General features: G+C 38.2%; 1 protein-coding gene across 1 annotated transcript in view; it reads right to left on the bottom strand.

The window, feature by feature from the left end:
- CLIC4 (chloride intracellular channel 4) overlaps positions 1-12,490 on the bottom strand; it is an 81,514-nt gene that overhangs the window by 26,935 nt on the left and 42,089 nt on the right. The window contains exon 3 of the mRNA XM_021095589.2: positions 1,984-2,109. Coding sequence (XP_020951248.1) covers positions 1,984-2,109 — 126 coding nt within the window. The remainder of the gene's footprint in view (positions 1-1,983; positions 2,110-12,490) is intronic.

The following is a 12,490-nucleotide window of genomic DNA, read 5'->3' as shown; positions in this document are numbered from 1 at the left end:
GACCAGGGATCAAACCTGAGCCACAACAGTAATGAAGCCAAGTCCTTAACCCCTAGGCCATCAGAGAACTCCTACAAGCTTCTCAGTTTTGATTTATTAGCATTCTTTTTTTTTTTTTTTGTCTTTTTGCTATTTCTTTGGGCCGCTCCTGCAGCATATGGAGGTTCCCAGGCTAGGGGTCGAATCGGAGCTGTAGCCACCGGCCTACGCCAGAGCCACAGCAACACGGGATCCGAGCCGCGTCTGCAACCTACACCACAGCTCACGGCAACGCCGGATCGTTAACCCACTGAGCAAGGGCAGGGACCGAACCCGCAACCTCATGGTTCCTAGTCGGATTCGTTAACCTGCACCACGATGGGAACTCCTGATTTATTAGTATTCTAACAGCCTGGAGGAAAAGTCAAGATGTAGTTTTATAATACCCATCTACAGAAATTTTACTGAGGATGGAAGGAAGGTTAGGACTCTTGGGAAGCAGTTTATCTTAAAAGAGATGTGACACTCTTATAAAGACAGGAAGAAAGACAGAATAAACTTTTAGAAAACGAAATCTTGAAGTCCCTGGTGGCTTAGCAGGTTAAGGATCTAGCGCTGTCGATGCTATGGCTCAGGTCACTGCTGTGGCATGGGTTCAGTCCCTGGCCCAGGAACTTCTGCATGCCACAGGTGCAGCCAAAAAATAAAATAAGGAGTTCCCGTCGTGGCGCAGCGGTTCGACCCCTAGCCTGGGAACCTCCATATGCCGCAGGAGCGGCCCAAAGAAATAGCAAAAAGACAAAAAAAAATAAAATAAAATAAAATAAAAAATAAAATAAAATAAAACAAAATAAAGAAGGAAAGAGGAGTTCCCGTCATGGCTCAGTGGTTGACGGATCCGACTGGGAACCATGAGGTTGCGGGTTCGGTTCCTGGCCTTGCTCAGTGGGTTGGGGATCCGGCGTTGCTGTAGGCTGTGGTGTAGGTTGCAGACGCAGCTTGGATCTGGCATTGCTGTGGCTCTGGTGTAGGCCGATGGCTACAGCTCGGATTGGACCCCTGGCCTGGGAACCTCCATATGCAGAGGGAGCGGCCCTAGAGATGGCAAAAAGACAAAACAAAAAACAAAAAAACCCACAGAATCCCAGTATCACCATCTAAAAAGTTAATTTCTTTGGACGGTAGTAGCTTCAGAAAGTTACCTTTAAAATGGCCTAATAGGAGTTCCCGTTGTGGCACAGCAGAAACAAATCTGACTAGAAATGATGAGGTTGTGGGTTCAATCCCTGGCCTCACTCAGTGGGTTAAGAATCTGGTATTGCCATGAGATGTGCTGTAGGCTGGCAGCTGCAGCTCTAATTGGACCCCTAGCCTGGGAAGCTCCATATGATGCGGGTGCGGCTGTAAAAAGCAAAAAAATAAAATAAAATGGCCTGATAGGGGTTACTGTAGCTGTGGTGTAGGCTGGCAGCTGTAGCTCCAATTTGGTGCCTAGCCTGGGAACCTCCATGTGCTGTGGGTGCAGCCCTAAAAAGACAAAAAAATAAAATAAAATGAAATAAAATAAAATAAAATAAAATGGCCTAATAGGAAATCTCCCAGCCTTCTGTACCACACACACTTGCTTGGACATCCTAGCTGGGTTCAGTCTGAACCTGTCTTTCTTTCCCCATCTCTTCTTCTCCCTAAACTTCTCTCTCATTTTGGGACTTGAAATAACCAGTCTTTCCTGACCTATCTCACATGTCCCAAACCTACTTATACCAGGTACTCCATAGCTTAATCAGATTCCTACCTTTCTCAGTGTGGCTTAGTAGCTTAGCCAGAGGCCAATTCTGACATTTGTGTAGCATTACAATCACTGAAGAGAAGTTCTAGTCATTCCAACTTAACGCTATGAAACTATAACTTAAGTAAAATCAGGACTAATGTCTCCAAGGACTAGATAAGACAAAGCTTTAAAGAGAGAGCAGTATTTCCACACATATTTACTTTGATACTCACTTCGGAGGGCACAAGACTTCTTCAAGAAATTCTTCAATCTTATTTACATCCGTTTTGACCTCATTGTTGAAAGTTATAAATGGTGGGTGGGTCCCTGGAGCCAAGTTCTGCAGGTCAGCAGGCTTCCTGTTAGGCAAAACAGTGGTCAAAAACAGGTCATTTTTTACTCTGAGAAAGCAACAATACTCTACATTTTCAAAGTGGTTCTAAGTTTTCAAGTATATAAAAATAAATAAGAAACAGTATTTTTCCACTAAGTATAACAACCACAATAGTACTCTAATAAGAAGCAAACCTCCGCAAAGCACATAATTTATAATACAAAAATTAAGTCTTTGATTTTAAGTCCTTCATTCTCATTCCAAATTTAATTGAGGTACTTATCAGAAACAGTGGTAGAATGAGGGGAAGAAAACATGGCAAAGTCAATCTCTAGTCTCAACTCTGGCACCAACTCATTGTGTAAAGATGGGCAAACTAAAATTTCTCTATTTTGCTAGGCCTTCATTTAAAAAAGTAAAAACAAAAATAAAGGGATTCCCTGGTGGCTCAGCGAGTTAAGGACCTGGCATTGTCACTGCTATGGCTCTGGTTGCTGTGGTGCAACCAAAAAAAAAAGTGTTTTTCTAAAAAGGGGGAAGAGCCTCTGAGTCCTTTTCCATATGATTCCAAATTCAGATGCTCCTCTTTTCCATTTTCCTCTAAGTCTAGACTTAATGAAAAAGATCACCAGATTTGGCTAATATCAAAATTACCTCAGTTTCAATATATAAAAGAAAGTATAAGCGAAGGTAAAGGGCAACATAAAATGAACAAAATACGACAGTATAACAAAGATTTCAAATACTTACTAGATAAGGATTTTGTCCAAATTCCTTTAAAAAGTCATCAAAAAATCAAATAGCTATAAGTCAAAACAAACTGATGAGCAATAGGTGAGTGAGCACATGGGAAAATGTCCAAAAGTACAATCATCAGAGAAATTAAAAATTAAATAATGAAGATATTTTCCTATTAATTAGGAAAAACTGAAGCTACACAGAACACTAATAAAGATGGTCAAACTGGTATGTGACCGTATTAAAAAGGAAAACGTAGGTTCACCTAAGTCCACCAATGAATCCTAGAATCAATAACATGACCAGATATGGTGTGCACCCTAATGATAAAATATGAAGCCTACATCACCACCTCTGAAGCATTCTTACCAAAAAATTGAACCTGACTCTAAAATCAAGCCTCCAAGGGCAGTTGTCTCTCAAAGGGTGATCTAGGGAACTTTTTTATTAGCTGGCCCATAAGGTCAAAACCATTCACATAAGACTAAGACAGCATTTACCTTTTTCACTCATTCTCTCATTCTGGATAATGTTTTCTATAGGCTACTTGGTGAGTGATGTCACAGGGTAATGTATACAGAAGCAGATGGGAGAGAGTGTCTTCTATTAAGGCAGACATTAGAGATGTGTTAAAATGTAAAACAATGCCACTCTTCCAATTTTTTTTGGAAAATACAGTTATTTTCAATTTTTAGAAAATTTTGTGATACATAAGTTCATAATTATTCTATATAAATGAGTTAGTAAATATTTTAAATTTCTCAGTTTTAATTTATAATATAGTAAAATTAATAATAAAAAGCTCTCTGAGGTCCTCAGTAAGTTTAAGTGGATCCTAGGACCAAAATTTCATTTACAGGAAACATGAGAAGTTACAAGACAAAATTAAATGATACCACAAGGAAGCAATCAGCCAAATCCAACATTTTGGACAATACACAGTTCAACTTATTCATTTCTATCAGTCAGTGGCATGGGGACAAAAAGGCACAAATGTGGGTTGGAAGGGATTGTTGTAGATTAAGAAAAATTTAAAAGACATACCGAATAGAGCAGATTATGTTTGAATCTTAATTTGAACAAACCAGCCAAAGATAAGGTATTTTGGAGATAAATGGGGAAAATAGATTAATAATTTAATTATTAACCTCATTATTCATTGAGGTTAAGTAAGAAAATGTCATTATTGTTTGGGAATGTACACAGAAGTAAGTACAGGTGAAATGACAGGATTCCTGGGATTTGCATTAAAACATTTCAGAAAAAGAAAAGGAAAAAAAGAGACAAAGCAAATGGGGACAAAAATCTTTTTTTTTTTTTTTTTTTTGCTTTTTTTAATTTTTATTTTTTTGGTCTTTTTGTCTTTTAGGGCCACACCCACAGCATATGGAAGTTCCTAGGCTAAGGGTCTAATCAGAGCTACAGCTGCCAAACTACACTACAGCCACTTGGGATCCAAGCCATGTCTGAGACCTACACCACAGCTCAAACCAACGCCGGATCCTTAACCCACTGAGTGAGGCCAGGGGTCGAACCCACATCCTCAACAATCCTAGTCGGGTTCATTTACTGCTGAGCCACAACAGGAACTCCAGGGACAAAAATCTTGATAACAGAATTGAAGTTATGGGGAAATTTATTCCTTTTTGTATATGTTTGAAAACTTTAATAATTAAAAAGATGAACTTAAACTTAAAAAAGTATGATAACATATTGTTTCAAAGAACATCCCCCCCCATTACAGCCCTTCCTTCCTTCCTCCTTACCGCAATTTGAATAAAATAAAGGATAACTTTAAGTGTACCATGGAGAAATACTTTATCATTAAATGGTATTTTTTAAATAGAGTGTACCCTAAAATCTATACTCAGCCCAGCTTATCAATTTCCCCTGGTCTTATTCTATCAATTCTCTTTCTCCTTTTCCTTCACTCTCTCTGCCGCCACCACCACCACACTACCTACGCTACCTTCTCCCCTTCCCTCCCTTTCTCAGTTTAGGTTGGAGAATGCCTCATCTATTACTACATTCCAATCAAATATACAAAGACTTACTGATTATCCAATCAGTCCAAATTATCTAACTCTTGGAGCCTCCCTCTACCCAAGTTCTAGAGCCTCCTTCCCAAACCAAAGAAAAATAAGACTATCGGCTTAATCTAACCTAAGCTCCAAAAGGGAACTTTTAAAAGTCAAAATACGACTTGATTTCCAACTCTGATTCTTTTACTGAGCATTCTTTGGTCAGACAAGTTGAGCATAATACATCAAACTTGGAGTTTCTGTTGTGGCTCAGTGGTTAACGAACCCAAATAGTATCCATGAGGACACAGGTTCAATCCCTGGCCTTGCTCAGTGGGTTAAGGATCCAGCGCTGCCTTGAGCTGTGGTGTAGGCTGGTAGCTGCAGCTCTGATTCAACCCCTAGCTTGGGAACCTCCATATGCCTTAGGTGCAGCCCTAAAAGACACACACACACACAAAAATATACCAAAGTTGAGTCTTCCAGACTCCCTCCCCCCGCCTTTTTTTTTTTTTTTACAGCTGCACTTGTGGCATGGAAGTTCCCATTCCCAGGCCAGGGGTCAAATCAGAGCTGCAGCTACAGCCTATATCACAACCACAGCAAGACCAGATCCAAGCCTCATCTGTGACCATAGCTTGTAGCAACACCAGATCCTTAACCCACTAACTGAGGCCAGGGATCAAACCTACATCCTTGCAGAGACAACATCAGTCCCTAACCTGTTGATCCACAACAGGAACTCCAGACCTACATTTATTTAAATAGTGAGGTACGCTTGTAAGGTTCTTTTATAAGTACTCAACTCCAAATTAGAATTAATCCTATTCTATTTTTCATTTCATTGGTTTATCTTCATTATTCCTTCTTACTCATCATCCTACTTGCTCTTTGATCACTAAATGGTCTAGCATGTCTTCAAGTCACCCACTCACATTCTCACTCTGACTCACATTTGTTCCCACTTATAATTTATTTCTTCCTCAACTCAAGAAGACCTTGTACATAATCAAGAGTCTAGAAACCCTAATAGTTTAGGGCTTACATATTTATTTTCAAACCCTAACATTTTAAAAGGTAGCACAAAGGAAGAAAAACAGTATCTCTTCACAGTAAGCAGGGCTAAAAAAATTGTATAAAATATAAGGGAAAGTGAACACACATATCTCCCATCAATGCCAGTGATAAGAATGTCCCTTAATCTTGTCATACACAATTGTGGTCACCTGGAAAACACTTCTCATTCCAAAGTTATAAAAAACATATCCACCAACATTTTTATAACTACTAAATAGTCCATTAATGCCTAAGTATAATAATTTTTTTTATGAACAGGGTGGAGTTAGGTAAAGGAGAAGAAAGAGATCAATGCTTTAAAATAACCCATAGGGAGGGAGTTCCCATTGTAGTTTGGCAAGTTAAGAATCTGAATAGGATCCATGAGGATGCAGGTTTGATCCCTGGCCTCACTCAGTGGGTTAAGGATCCAGTGTTGCCACAAGCTGCAGTGTAGGTGGCAGATCCAGCGTTGCTGTGGCTATGGTGTAGGCTGGCAGCTGCAGCTCCAATTCGACCTCTAGCTTGGGAACTTCCATATGCAGTAGGTATGGCACTTTAAAAAAAAAAAAAAAAAAGATATAAGTAATACTCCATAGGGGAGGGCAGCAAAATAAATAACAGCTATTACTTCTATAATAAATTATGAATTATGAATAATAAATTTTTTTTTCCCCACAATTTCAGTATGTGGAAATTCCTGGGCTAGGGCTCAAACCCATATCACAGCAGCAACCCAGGCCACTGCAGTAGCCAGATTCTTAACCCATTGTGCCACAAGGGAACTTCATGACAGAGAATAAAGAACCAAAGACTGAATAAAAAGTCCCAAACTGAATAGTTCTGCCATTCACCAGCTACATGACTAAGTAAATCACAACCTCTTTGGGTCTAGATTTTCTCATCTCTACTATGGATTTATAAGACCTGCTTTGCCTGTAAAGATCATATCAAATAGTGTGAAAGTGAACTAAACTTTATACAAGTGATGAAATTGACAGTTTTTAACTCGAGTCTGATGGTTCAAAATTGATTATCTAGCATTAACTAGTAATAAGAAACCTGATTAATATAGAGGCATATAAGTGAAACCAGGCATATGATTACCAGTTTTCCTTAATATTAATGATTGAGGAATAGTCCATCTTGTTTTTGCTAAAAGGCTATACAGATTTGTTGTTGTTGTTGTAGTTGTTAAGGTGATGAGACTATTTTCCAGGATTAACTGTTGAAGGACAATCATGTTAGGTGCTTACTCTAAGTGATAACAGATTTGAGAAGAAATTTTAATGCTTCTAAACAGATTAGTAAACTTCAAATAAACAGACAAGTTGTAAGCACTGAAATGAGTCACTCAGAAGCTATTATCAAGTCAGCAACCAGAGAGAATCTAAGATCCTTCAAGTCCTCACCTGGCACTCTAAGGCCTCAGGTGTTTTGTCTGACCCACAAAGGCTCATTTTTATAGACGCTTAACAGAAACTTAACATTTCAGGAACTGCAGTGTGAGATAAATGAAACTAAACCAACAGGAAATAGCTAAAATTTTCAGAGCATTTTTGGTTTATTTCATAAAAAGCCTTCAATAACCAGCCAATAATTCATTTAAACTCATTCAAATATCTCTCTTAAGTGATACCCAGGAAAAGCAAAATGCATAGAATTGATGCCTTGAGATAAGAGCATGAATATTCTTCAATGTTTGGTTTTTGGTTTTTTTTTTCACTTTCACCATTACTTATCAGAGTAGTCTTTTTTATATAATAGTCTTCTACTTAGATGAAAAATTATTTCCTATTTTATTTCTAGATGAAGAAAAGGAAATATATAAAAAGCTAAAATAAGAACAAAGAAAGGGGAAAAAAGGGAATGAAAAGGAGGCATCTTATAGGAGTTAATACGTTAAGCAACTTAAGTGGCTTAACTTCAATTAAAATTTAATTCAGCCCAAACAATCGGAGGCCCTGAGGCTGATGGCTCAGTTCCAGCTGCTTGGTATAAAATGAGCACAGCACAGCCAAAGGACACTGGAGCTGGTTCTTAAAAATAACCTACTGTAACTAGTTAACTCACTAAAGAGAAAAAAAAAAATACTAAGTATGTAGACTTATCTGTTAATTGAGTTCTCTTTTAAAGGTGCTGATTTTTGGAGTTCCCGTCGTGGCGCAGTGGTTAACGAATCCGACTAGGAACCATGAGGTTGCGGGTTCGATACCTGCCCTTGCTCAGTGGGTTAACGATCCGGCATTGCCGTGAGCTGTGGTGTAGGTTGCAGACACGGCTCGGATCCCGAGTTGCTGTGGCTCTGGCATAGGCCGGTGGCTACAGCTCCGATTAAACCCCTAGCCTGGGAACCTCCATATGCCGTGGGAGCGGCCCAAGAAATAGCAACAATAACAACAACAACAACAACAAAAGACAAAAAAATAAAAAAAATAAAAAAATAAAAAAATAAAAAAATAAAGGTGCTGATTTTCAAGACATAAAATTCATACAAATTAAGAGAATGCTGAACACTATATGGCAAATGAGAAAAAAAAAGTTAACAAATCTTTTGTTTCAGATCACTTTACTCCTATTAATTATTCTTCATTAGATCTGCTATATTGTGACTAAGTCACTAATTGAATGACTGAATTGTTGACAACAAACCAGACACCAAGATCCTAGTTATTAATCTGACTGTGTGTCCCAGTTCAACTAATTAAAGGATTTTATTTATTTTGATTAAATGTGGTATGCTGCTAATCTGTCTACTCTAACGTCAACTTCTGGAGCAATTGTTTTAAAAGAAAATAGCACCCATGAAAATATGGCCTCAAGAGGCTTTTTCATGTTTGAAATTATCTTGAAAAAGAACATAGAGACATGTGGCAGTGAAATTCTGTCTCTCTCTCACTCTCTCTCTCTCTCTCACACACACACACACACACACACACACACACACACACACACACGATGTACATTTGATTTAGAATGCATTCATGAGACACACTCTTGAACTGTAGGACTGTTTTAACAGGGCTTCATGTAGCCCAAGTCAACTTGATAAAGGGGAAGAACAGTCTGTACTTTCCTGACTGATCGGCAGCAGGAAATGAATGATTTCTCTAAAAAGCTGGCCTGTTCCACTCCATTTATTCTGTGTTATTCATGCTTCTGTTTACTGAAGATGTACCTGAAACTCAAACTGATCTTTCAACTTGCTGAAGACTATTTTCAGAAGGGTGGAACCACAGAGACATGATAATGAAAGAAAATTATCTGAAGAATCTATTTGGAAATCATCAGATTTTGTTCAGAGTTTATAACTCCTTTTACAATATACAGAACCATCAGTTTTATAGTCCCATTGTAACATTTTAAACTATTACCAAATTTTTAACATTTAAACTATCAATCTTCCAAAGCTTTATGTCATTATTATGGCAACTTATACCTGGTCTGACTCACACAATACGTTACGAATGGTTATGTTGTATTCTGAAACAGAAGGAAATCATTGGTGACACTACAAAGAATGAGAGAGTGTCAATGTTTAAGGTGGGAATGGGAAAGGAAAGCAAACATTGCCCAGACTTTTAAAAGTGGTCATCTCCAGAGTTCCCATTGTGGCTCAGCAGTAATGAACCTGACTAGTATCCATGAAGATGTTGTTCCATCCCTGGCCTTGCTCAGTGGGTTAAGGATCCGGTGTTACTGTGAGCTGTGGTGTAGGTGGCAGATGTGGCTTGGATCCAGTGTTGCTGTGGCTGTGGTATAGGCTGGCAGCTGCAGCTCTGATTAGAGCCCTAGTCTGGGAACTTCCATATGCCGCAGGTATGGCCCTAAAAAGCAAAAATAAATAAGTAAGTAAATAAATAAAGTGGTCATCTCCAATTGATTTATTTTCTCAGAGAATACCACAGAAGAGAGATTTTATTCACTGGTAGTATAGCAGATATCACTGTTTTTACCTTAAAAAGCTAATTTCTTGGTAATTTCTACTCTCATTTCTCAAAACCAGAAAAGTTTATCCTAACAACTGTGTGACAAAATATGGCCACACTCAAGCTATATACAAGTTAGTGTATCAGTGTGTGTGTCTGTCTGTCTGTCTGCCTGCCTGCCTCTCTCTCTGTCATTATTGTTCTCAGGCTTTCTTCTTTCTCTTCCTCCAGCCTACCCTCAGGCTTATCTGTGCTCTAATGCTGCCAATCTCTGATTTAGGAACTTCTGAGCATAAGGAAGACAGTGGAAGTCTTCAAAAAAAGATCTTGACTACTGCCACAAACCTGCCAGCCAGAAAGACCCTACAACACCAGTGTAATGAAATAATGAATTCTATTCAATAACAGGTTTGAAAATGGTAGTAAAAAGTACCCTGAACAGTGTTTAGCACATAGCAGACACTAAAGAAATGTCAGTTTATTTTTCCCTTCTTTCTTCCTGAATTTAAAAATGAGATAACTGACCTCTAAGAAGATGAGGCAGCTGGTCCAAGATACCAGGAAAATCAGGGACAGGGCTCTCTCCACACAGAACCCCTAACACTTTCTACTATGCCATGGCTATTCCTCTTTTGATGACAGGGGATAATATTAAAATGTTTTCAGTTATATCTACCTAAAGCTTTTGTTCAAATGGCAGTTGATACAAACCTAAATTCCTCTTAAAGCTTGGGAACTTTTTTTCAATATAAAAGTTCTATAATACAACTGTAGCATAAACAGAAATTAGGTTTAGAAATTACTCCCACGAAAGCATTAAAGCAGCACTGGCAGGCTAGCAATGGGAGGTGTTCCAAGCCTCACAGGGGCACATGAATACCACCAGCACAGTCATTAACACCAATTGAGATTCAAAGCGAGTGTGTCACACAGTGCCAGAACTAGAAACTGGCTTGTTCTTATGGAGGAAATGTCATGTAACAGTAATTTTTTCAAAGCAGAGTGAGTAGGCTTCTAAAAGCTCTCTGTTGAGCTCTATTGCTCTCTGTCAGTTTGTTCTAGAATCAGTACTTTTCACCAAGGAATTAAGCAATTATCAGGAAAAGCAGGAAAATAAGCACTGTAGGCATTTTCTCCCCTATAGCTTTCTAAAAAAAAAAGTCATATTTAAAGTTTTAAAGTTAAGAATATATTATGAGGAGTTCCTACTGTGGCACAATGGGTTAAGACCCCGACTGCAGCAACTTAAGTCACTGCAGGTGTGGGTTGCATCCCTGGCTTGGTGTTATGGATTAAAGGATCTGGCATTGTTGCAGCTGTGGTGTAGGTTGCAACTGTGGCTCAGATTCAATCCCTGGCCTGGGGAACTTCCATATCTTCCATATACCACGGGTGTGGCCATAAAATGGGGGGAATTTTTATATATATATACATACACATACACATATAATGAAAGGTACTTTTTACTACAGGATGTTTTATTCCTCTGTGACAACTTTACACTTTTTTTGAGCCAATATTCACTCTCTTGGGGTACCTTCTCTTTGAAATCTTACTTAAGACTATATAGAAGTGTGTAAACGTATAGAAAAATCTGGAAGGATGCTAAACAACAAACTTAAATGCTGTTATCTCTGTGAAGGGGAAGCTGATAACCAAGGGTTGGGAATTGAGGGAACTCATTAACATGCATTACTTGTACACTTTTAATTGATCTTAGGAAGCATTTTTAACTTTGCTACACAGGAGGAATTGGCCCAACACTGTAAATCAACTATACTTTAATAAAAACAAATATATATTTTTTAAAAAAAAGAAAAGCATTTTTTTCAGACACAGTAGACCTAAATTTTTTAAAGAAAGCTAAAGAATACAGGCTCCAATATCAAGTGTTCTCCACTGGTTTTTCTATAAAACTTTAGAAAATAAATACACATCTTCTTTGAGTGTAATATTTTCTATTTAGGAGGCTCTGAATCTTTCATCCTACTTCCTATGTGTTACTTTTTACAGTTAGTGTATATTACTCTTAAACACATACAAATCCTCAAATACCAATCAACCCCCAGGAATGATGCCTTTAAAAGTTTGTAAATGAAAAGTAAAACAGACAGATGACTTAGAAACAGCCGTTATTAGTTCACTTCCTTTTCTGAACCAGATTCCCATCATTTATGGTGCTATTACTGGTTTGTACTACAATCAAGTACTATATTGAGCTATTCAAAGAAGGCTTTTCCGAAGCATGGCAGTCAACTCACTTGCTCCAAGCCAAAAATGGAATAGGAGAAATCTATGTATTTTAAGACACAGTAAGGGTGTGTGCCTAGCAGTATGGTCTATTTTTAGCAGCTATATTGGGAAACTCCCTTTGTGAACGTGGGTAGGAAAAAAACAGTAATAGAAGGATAACGACATGAATTATTTCATTCTTACAATAGCTCTGTCCAATTATGAGCTAGGTATGTCTTCAAAACAGACTATAGTTTTAATTCTTACAACCCCCAAAGGCTTAACCGCTACATATACAAGGGTTCCTGGAAGACTTTATGGCTTATTTTCAATAAATAAATTTTAAGTCTACAAAATCTCAAATCCATGAAGTAAAAAACAAATTTTAAGGAACTGACAGGGGTCCCAGAGAATGCTAACCTAGAAATGG

This window comes from Sus scrofa, chromosome 6, assembly GCF_054392235.1.
Source record: "Sus scrofa isolate SSC_HxYL_T2T_F1_AM1 chromosome 6, Sscrofa_HxYL_maternal_Yorkshire_Landrace_v2.0, whole genome shotgun sequence".
Taxonomy (NCBI): Eukaryota; Metazoa; Chordata; class Mammalia; order Artiodactyla; family Suidae; genus Sus; species Sus scrofa.
The sequence above is the reverse complement of the archived record's forward strand: the minus strand, read 5'-3'. Positions and strand labels throughout refer to the sequence as shown.